At 34.3% G+C, this 9,318-nt stretch overlaps 2 protein-coding genes across 5 annotated transcripts in view; one reads left to right on the top strand and one right to left on the bottom strand.

Moving 5' to 3' along the window:
• Positions 1-2,309: 2,309 nt before the first annotated feature.
• On the bottom strand, positions 2,310-7,648 carry LOC108754731. Of its 4 annotated transcripts, none has more exons than XM_018497266.1 (8): positions 7,578-7,648; positions 6,825-7,178; positions 6,573-6,585; positions 5,470-5,773; positions 5,096-5,394; positions 3,757-3,975; positions 2,784-3,656; positions 2,310-2,418 (listed from the first exon to the last, which is right to left on the bottom strand). In XM_018497266.1, the coding sequence occupies exons 3-8, from the start codon at positions 6,580-6,582 to the stop codon at positions 2,402-2,404; spliced, it is 1,722 nt and encodes a 573-aa protein (XP_018352768.1). In that variant the 5' UTR covers positions 6,583-6,585; positions 6,825-7,178; positions 7,578-7,648; the 3' UTR covers positions 2,310-2,401. The 4 variants fall into 4 exon arrangements, with proteins under 4 accessions (XP_018352768.1, XP_018352765.1, XP_018352766.1 ...); XM_018497265.1 differs by lacking the exon at positions 2,310-2,418 and adding an exon at positions 2,596-2,700; XM_018497263.1 differs by lacking the exon at positions 2,310-2,418 and having other exon boundaries at positions 2,425-3,656; positions 7,578-7,645.
• Positions 7,649-8,256: 608 nt separating this feature from the next.
• Positions 8,257-9,318, top strand: part of LOC108754733 (F-box only protein 32) — a 14,066-nt gene continuing 13,004 nt past the window's right edge. The window contains exon 1 of the mRNA XM_018497269.1: positions 8,257-8,561. Coding sequence (XP_018352771.1) covers positions 8,440-8,561 — 122 coding nt within the window. The 5' untranslated portion in view covers positions 8,257-8,439. The remainder of the gene's footprint in view (positions 8,562-9,318) is intronic.

Genomic DNA, 9,318 nt, shown 5'->3' with positions numbered 1-9,318 from the left:
ATATATATATATATATGTATATATAATTATATATTTTATGTATTATGTATATAATAATTATATAATTGTATATAACAATTAATAAATTACATAATTGTATATAACAATTATATATACATATATGTATATATAATAATATATAATATATAATATAATATATATTATAATATAAATTATAATATATAAAAATATATTTGAAAAAAGAAAAAAGATACTTGGATAGTTTATAGTGAACAGTTGATTTCTACGAAACGTGTTATAAACGGTACATTTAGCAGTGTGTTTAACTGATAAATTCATTAGGTGCAAATTATGGCTAATACGTATTAAAAAAAAAACGAAATTCAATTGCGGTATATATTTATTATTAAATTTTTCCACAATTGTACATTGTATCTTAATAACTACATCTTAATAACTGCTTCTATTCATTTGTATAATTACTTTCTGTATACTTTACGTAAGTAATGCGTATCTTAGCAAGATTTCATCGTTCGATATTGTAAGAAGTCGGAAAATTTGTTACAGATAAACTAATCTGTTATATAAAATATTTGGACGATGAAAATTCTATTACGTAAATGTTAATGTTCTAAATTTTTTTATTTATATTGTATGATATTTTTTTTCACAATCTTGTATTTCTGTACTAACTATGGTTTTATTTGTATATTACGATAAAATAAAAGGCATTTTTCTTTATTAAGTGATGTTATAACTTAGGAAAAATTAAATCCGCATTTAGTAATATCAAATAAACTTTCAATTGATGTTAGCATTTTAAGTATTAAGTAAAAAGAATGAACAGACTTATACATACATTTCATAACAATACATATATATTAATTTAATATATATTTAACATCTTTTTCCTTCCCCAAATATTGTAGGTAATAGTGCTCTTTTATTAATATCAAATAATTTACATTTAATTGATCTCAATAGAACGAGTATATGTCATTCGATTTGATTTTAAATCTTAGATCATTTCTTCATTTTATTTAGTTTATTAAATCGTAGAGATTTCTTTAAATATATTATAGCTACTGATCCCGTTAGATTAAAGTTAAATGAATGTATATTATTTATATCTATAATGTGATATGTGGAAATATACTATTATTCAAGAAGTACTCCAATATGGCAGCATAAATTAATTCTCAATAATTGATACCCAAAACCATGAGTTGTTTTCTGAGAAATTCCTTGAGAACACATTATTTTGAATGTAAGAAAATGACAAAAGATGAAGAATTAACAGTTGAACATCTTACCACACCACGTATCGACAGTATTATCATTGTAGAAGACTAGATCTCTTTTTGTCTGCATAAAATATGGAATGACCAGCATTTCAATCTTACTGTGTGAATATATAATTATTAAAAAGAGTGACGAAAGTATCAAACTTTCATTACTGTTCTAACTGTGTTTTCTCCACTTGCAATTAATCTTCCTTTTGTGCATTATATTATACATACAAAAATGCTTAATTATATAGAAAAATTCTGTTAAACGTGAACAAGGCATAGCTATGACTGTTACTTATTATTTTTCAATTATAAACTAGAGATATTCAATCAACAAATTTAGTTATAAGATAACATTAATTAAAAGTTAATTTAATACTTCAAACTTAACGAGTATATTCGAAGATATGGTAGCGGAATGTACGCGATTTACATAATAATGTAACAATTAGAATATGAGATAGAGTTAAAAACAGAAAAGTCGAAATAACGCAAGACTAAGTCTCGAGTATGTAAAATTTAAAATAAAATTCATAAAAATGTAAATTTTGTGCAGTCAAATTTCAAATAATATATAAAATTTCAAATAAAAAGATTATTTATATTTGAATTTATATATACTAATAAATATTATTTAGTTCATCTTTATCCGCTCGATTACTTGGCTTAGCTGTGCAAATTTTTAATGACATTTGATAAATGGATTTCATATGTTCTCACGTTCAAGTGATCTTGTATAACGATTACAAAAAGTATCTCTTCTCTCAATCTCAAAATATCATCCATATAAACTGATATTTTATTTCACACAATAAAAGTTTATATTTATTTTAATAATTCACCTATGTCAGTATTAACGAAGTATTCTGATGATAAAAATGCACTTTTTTTTTTAGTCGTGTGCCAATACTTAATCTTAAATAAAATCATAATGTAATAAGATTTTTATGTTTATAACTTTTTTGTTGAGTGTAAAAAAAATGTAAGAAGTATAAACAAAAACAGAAATATAAAAAGATTTATATTAATATTAAGCATGCAAAAATAATTGAGTGTACTTGTCGGCTTTAGTTTTAGATAAAAAGATATGCTGAAAGACTGTTCTTAGATACGTACATTTCAGAAATAGCATTTGTTAAAAAATGTATACTTCAAAAATATTTGATTTCTGAAATAGAAGAATAGATTAGTTTAAAGTGTTAAATAGAAAGTCAAAAATTCTCTACAAGATATTAATTTTCTCTAAAGTATCATATTCACCCTCCTCCCCCCCCCCCATATCACAAGATGATAGTATTATTTTTACCAAAATTGGCAATTGCTCTTAAAATCCTGGTTCCATCCTGACTGATAACACACTGCTTAGCATATCACGAATCTGTGCCACTTCTCTCCTACTTCTCGCTAGCATATCCTCTAATCTCTTATTCTCTTGCATAATCTTCTGCATCTTTTTCCGATATTTCCGTTTGTTAGCGTAACAACAACAATCCGGACAGTTTTTACCATGCTTACAATCTTTACATACTTTACCTTTGTAACAACAGACTTGATTATCTTCCGTACAAGAATGATCACTAGACGCCGAATCTTCCGGTACGGTTTGAAAACGTTCTAATCTGTTGATAGATTCACTAACATTTGATGGCGAAGGTATGTAATCAGATTTACTAAACGAAAATCCTGTCTCCGTTTTTAACTCCAGATCATTTTTATCTTCGGCTGGCTCGAATGATTTCAGTATATTTAATTGTGCACTATCAGTTACGCCACTCGATACTTCATTATCTACATTAGGTTCTATTATTACTATACTTGGTATGCTAGACTTAATAGGACTTAGATCGCAACAATACATTGCGGTTTTATCACATACTCTAGACTGTCTTTTGAGACTTTTCCTCTTTTGCATTAACGTATGCTCTTTACTTTGACGTTCAGCAATACGCATTGCACTATCACTAAATCGTCTTTCATAAAATAATTTATTCTTTAGGGGTTTAGTGTCACACGAACCATCGCTAGCCCTTCGAGTATCAGAAAATTCATGTCTTCTAAAAATTGTATTTGTTGTATATTCTTGTTCCCTATCATCTATATTTGTGTCACTTTGAGCAATATTTAAGCTATTTGAGGTCTCCCGATCATCTTTTGATAATTGGTCGGTTTCAGAAAATTCGACAGTATTATCAAACGACAATTGCTTCGCTAGCCTTTTGTCATACTTTGAAAGATATCGGTGTTGGAATGTCATACTTTCTTCTGGAGACGATTGCTTTAATTCTATAGATTCATTGGCATCCAGTAAACTATTATGATCATTTACCGAATCGCACGTAAGTTTTGTACCATCGGTAGATATTTCAATTAAATTTCCGTCGCATCCGAAAGTAAATGATTTTTGCCCTACAAGAGAAAAAAAACATTTTATCATGTTTCAATTTTACATAGCAATATAAATTAAATGTCAATATTAAAATTTATTTGCATCAGATTTCTCGTTTACCTATGATCATGCGCTTATTGTGCATATCAGGGCTTTTGGAACGTGGCTGTTCCAAAAACTGCCTATTATCAGGAGACAGCACAGAGAATTTTCCATTTTGATGTAATGGACTGTACTGATTATAATTATATAAACTCGTATCCACTTCATGACTATCATGTTCCCGCAAGCGTTCCATAATTTTTTGTACAATTTCCGATGGGGCTACATATGGCGATCCTTTGAAAATACAGAAAAAAAACCAAGATATATCGAATATACCAAGGTATATTCATTAATGATCAATAACACTAATTTCCGTAGAACAAGATGCAATGCATGGAATACGTAAAATACATCAAATGAAAATAGAATAATACATATGTATTCTAAAAACAACATATAACACGTGCATAAATTCCATCTATTAGTGGTGTATTTCATACAACTGGATATTTTTTTTAAACGGCTAGATTATTGCACACGATTTAGAGAAAATTAAATATTACTTTAAGATACCTCAATGATAACGTTAAGAAACACATTTCGATTCTATCACTACTAGTTTGCGCTTTGAATTTATTTTTAATGCATTAGTACACATCATTGTATTATTCTTGCATACTATTGTTCATGCAAAATTAATTTAAAACTTAAATCACATGTATAATTAATTGCATATCTACAATCCAGCAAAATCCATTTTTGTTCTATTTTATATAAGATTATTATCGAGCATTTGGAAATTTTAGAAGCAAGTTTTGTAATGAAAATACAAAAATAATAATAAACTTCTACATAAAAATAGTATAAACATTGTATGTCGACTGACGCATAAATAAGCAAAAACAAGAAGCTGTAATGTGAAAATGCTTACTAAAATAAAAATTATCAAAAAAATAATAATATAAATAAAAGAGAACAGCTATGTAGTTCTAGATAAATCAATTAAACTGGTTTTAAAAAAAGATACATTAAAACAGTCTTGATCACTGATTCTCACGCGAGACTTACAAAATTACTTGATCCAGAGTTTCTGCGCTGTCGGACACGTGTAGGAATGAATAATGCGCTATTGCTTCCTACAAAATTATTATTCTATATGGCAAAATGTTTGCGGATACATTTTGTATCCAGAAATATAAATTGGATAATCAACGTTATAAAAATATTGTTCTTAATTCATTTGGTGATAATACTACTAAAGATACAAATCATAGATATAGTAATTATAAAATTCTTATTGTTTTTCACACGTAGAATGATGAATTTCAGAGTTCACTATTTTCAAAAGAAATTGATTCTTCTTGAACATAGTGTGTAATCGTTACGATTATTGCTACTGAAAAATTCATTTTACCTGTTAGGCCTCTATATCCTAAAGATACTGAATCAAAAGATTCGGTAGTCTCCTGTTGCTGCTTGAGAAACTCGTCTACGGCGATGCCTCTTAACGACGACGGCTGTAGGAACCTTCTAGGAATACGAGAAATTGTACCGTTTTCCTGCTGACTGGCCGTGGAGCCACCGAAGCCAAGATCAAACAGAATCGCTGCCGGATCTGCCTTTCGCAATTCTAATAAACTCTCGACGCTACTACAGTGACTGCTGTCCGACTGAAAACTCGCATCTCGCGCCAGTCTCTGATGAGGAAGTGAACTAAAAAATTCAAACGGATATTCGTGATTCAATCAGTAACCAACTCCTTGATCATGAATAATACTTGCTTAATACCTTGGTAACATCGGTGTATTCATTGCTGTAGACTTAGGAACGTTAATAGGCGCTGATACGGTCATGCTTGGAGATTGTAAGTCCTTAGAAAATGGAATGTCCTTAGGCTCGGTTGGTGTTAACGGTTTATCTTTATGGCTCGGGCTACGTTCTCGACACTCGCTCGCAATGACAATATCCGACTTTGCGGTCGATGGTATGGAATCAATCCATTGTTGAACTGGTCCACCGGCACGTCGCCTCATTTCCCAAATTCCACGTAACCAATCTGTCACTTTTAGTATAGTTTCCTTGCCTACATTCTCTAACAAAGTATACGGGATGGTCAGAAAATCGTTCGGTCAATCATACATTAATTAATAAAATTATACATATGATAATAAAATAATAATCAATAAATAATGATTGAACAGACAAATGGTGTCAATGCGATTATAAATGTTAGACTATGACATTCTTAAGAAATAGTGAGTTTATTTATAACATAGAAAGGTCAAAATGCAACAAATGATAAGATTGTGCAAAGTAATGTCAAAATATAAATACCATCATATCATGAGATATAAATATAGGATATTTATCTTTCTAACTACGAATTTTTACGATACAAATTTTGATTGAAAAACATGATAAAAAAAAAAATAAAGTAGAGATAATTCACATGATAGTGTTTCTACTTATATAAAGATAAAATCCCTTCTTTCATTATTTATTTTATTACAAAAATATTCCACGTTATCTTTGAGACCAACATGACAATTAAAATTTACACAAACGAATGCAATATAACATATGTGCTTATAAATTCCATCTTATATTCGCTATTTTTCCTGATATCTCCCTATATTTCGCTACGAAATTGCAGAGTACGAGAGTCGCATAAAATCTAAAAAATGTTTTAAGGTGGACTGCGTCTAGCACAATTTTAATGTAAACATTAAAATGATAATGTCGATAAGAAAAGTATGTTTCTGCATATTCACATAGTTCGGGAATGACGTCAAATGTGCCAGAAGCTTTGTTACGACGATAAAACTCGAGATTTATCCAATTCATCGTATAATTTCATCGAAAATGAAACGTAATGTGATTCGGGTAAATACCTGGGTCCATATCCTGTCGGGCAGCACAAGGACAGAATATTATGAGAAATAGAAGGGGAGAGAGAGAGAGAGAGAGAGAGAGAGAGAGAGAGAGAGTTGCGTGAGAGCACGTGCCAAGCAATACGCAACGTAATAAACAAGCCCGACTGCATTTATGCGTAATTACGAAACCGTGAAAGAGACGGAAAACCCGTACAATCGGGCGGGACGGTGCAGCGTGGCGTTTACGTATACATGTATATATATTGGTACCTTCAATCAGGCTGATGAGCCACACCACACGGCATTGACGGCGATATCCCTGTATACAATCAGAGCAACTCGAGGTACATGTTGCGCGCCCGATGAACAATTTGCTTGCGGCGCGGAGCGATTAAGACTGCTCGGTCAGTTGGTCGGCGACCAGTGCGCGTCCACTTGTTAGCCGTCAGCGTCCGTGACACTCCGCACTGCTCCGCACGCCCGCCACGTCATGTGTACAGTGTATGCCTGGAGATCAGTGGTGGATAGATCAGGGACAGATTCTCGAGGCCTTCTTGTCGACGAAGTTTCCTCATGGCAGGCATGGCAGAGGAAGAAAATCTCAAACGTGTCCGAAATCGAATTCTGTCGCGCAGAAAAACAAAGCTAGCTTAATTACTTAATTCGTCGAAGAAAAAAGAGAGGCTTGAACATAAATTTATTCAAACATTAGGTCAATATACGAATTTCTTATAAGTTCAGTCAAATTGGTTACTCCATAATTTTCTTCCATAAAGTAAAATGCAAAGACGGAGATATAAATTAATTCTCTGTTAAAATTAAGAAGTTCAGAAAAAGTGGAGTTGATTTGAGAGAGAGAGAGAAATTCGTATATTGAGTGCCTGATGTATATAATTAATTATAGAAACGAAGAACATCTGGGTTTCAACTTTTATGCATTAGACAGATTTCTCTCTCTCTCTCTCTCTCTCTCTCTCTTCCTCTCTACTCCAAACGCCCTTTAATAATTTGTGAGGTAATCACATTGCCGGCCGCTCCATGTGGCTCCATCCATGATTTATTCAACGCTCTGCTACATACAGTATATACGAGAACAGAGAGTGCTGCCAGCTGCCACTTGAGATTCGAGATCTGTATTTCATCAACAGCTCTCAGCTGTTGATAACAGGTGATGACTTGAATGCGGAATGCATGTGTGCCTTGAGTCACACGCACACTGGGTGTATTATTTCTTATCCTTTATACGTTCGTACGTTCAGCACAAAACAGACTAGACATCAATTACGTTTGTACAACTGAAATAAAAATTTATCGAGTTATCAGAGTCGAGCATCGTGTCTTTTATTCTTGCAGCCAAGAATCTGATGGTTCGCGCTAAACGTGGATACATACAAGTAACAGAAGTTGGAATTTTTCTTCGACTTCTGAACAAATAGAAAATCAGTTTGTTGACAGGTGAAATATCCAGACGCGAATTCATTCCAGCCGGAAGCGAGACCGCAGTCAGGCGAATAGCTGCGAATGGTGCAGTCTCAAGTCAAGCATGCGGAGTCGCCACTGACGCGCCGCACCGCGCCGCGCCGCGCTGGCTTCACAGCTGATGCGCGGTGACGTCACTACAACAAAGCCATGCGCGCTCGCCGCTCGGTACTCGGCTTGCTCGGCTCGGCGGCGAAGCGCGAGCGAGTCGCAGGCAGCGGACTGAACGGACGCGGGAGTCGGAACGCTGGACTGCTGGACGCACATCACACATTCGGCGTCCGCGGACACGGCGAGGTGCGCCCTGCGCCGTCTCGGTGTTAACGAGCTGCGAGTGTCGCTCCAGTTTGTCGTCATTGTCGTCGTCGTCGTCGTCGTCGTCGCCTGTCAGGCCTGTCAAGCCAGGATGCCGTTCATATCCAAGGACTGGCGCAGCCCAGGCGAGGAATGGGTGAAGACGGTCGAGGGATGGGAGAAAAAGAAGATCCTCGAATGCGCCAACAATAAAACCCTCTCGCTTCTCCTACGGTACGTCATCTCATTATTGTCCCTCGCTCCATCGAACGCTCTCGCTCTCTTTCTCTCTTCCTCTCGCGCTCTTCCCCGTCGCCTTTGTTCTTTGTCCATTTCGCGACTCCGCGCGGCGCACAGCTGTTACTTACGTTACATCGATCCGACTGACAGCTCCGTTTGTTTACATGCGAGCGCGAGCATCTTATCGCGCGCGGGCTACTTGGCTATTCGCCGATTTCATTTGTTTTGCGAAAACCAAGTGCCAAGTGCACCCGAGAGCATAGTCTTATCTCCTTTCGTTTTATTTTCTTTAAATCGTACGAACGATGAACATGGAAAGACATTATTACTTAGGGCACTCTGGTGAAATTCCCGAACGCAGCCTAGGTCTATTCTTTGCAGTTCAACTAATGTATGCAACACTCTCTCTCTCTCTCTCTCTCTCTCTCTCTCTCTCTCCCTCGTTGAATTTAAAACGAAATAGATATACTTGTAATATTAATAGGTATTTGAAGTTTGAGGAAAACGATAGAAATAGTTAAGTGCAGCGACAAAGAATCAGTTATCGTTATTCACGATAACTCTAGTACCGAGAATCGAATTTTTCGTTATACGTTTGCATCTTGACTTCTTTTTCGTTTGGCAGCGCATAATTTTCATGACGAAACCTGCAACATAATGAATTTCACGCAACACAAACGTCCAAATGAAACAAGATGAGAACAAGTTAATGTTACTTGATTGCTACCCGAGTTTAATAACGTTCAATTGT

The sequence above is a fragment of the Trachymyrmex septentrionalis genome, unplaced genomic scaffold (genome assembly GCF_001594115.1).
Source record: "Trachymyrmex septentrionalis isolate Tsep2-gDNA-1 unplaced genomic scaffold, Tsep1.0 scaffold80, whole genome shotgun sequence".
Classification (NCBI taxonomy): domain Eukaryota; kingdom Metazoa; phylum Arthropoda; class Insecta; order Hymenoptera; family Formicidae; genus Trachymyrmex; species Trachymyrmex septentrionalis.
The sequence above is the reverse complement of the archived record's forward strand: the minus strand, read 5'-3'. Positions and strand labels throughout refer to the sequence as shown.

Excerpts from the sequence above, each read along its gene's own strand:
- LOC108754731 (XM_018497263.1), bottom strand. Across the intron at positions 5,395-5,469 it reads AATACACCGATGTTACCAAG|TTCACTTCCTCATCAGAGAC; the intron begins GTATTAAGCAAG and ends TGAATTTTTTAG. Across the intron at positions 3,976-5,095 it reads AGGATATAGAGGCCTAACAG|GATCGCCATATGTAGCCCCA; the intron begins GTAAAATGAATT and ends GTATTTTCAAAG.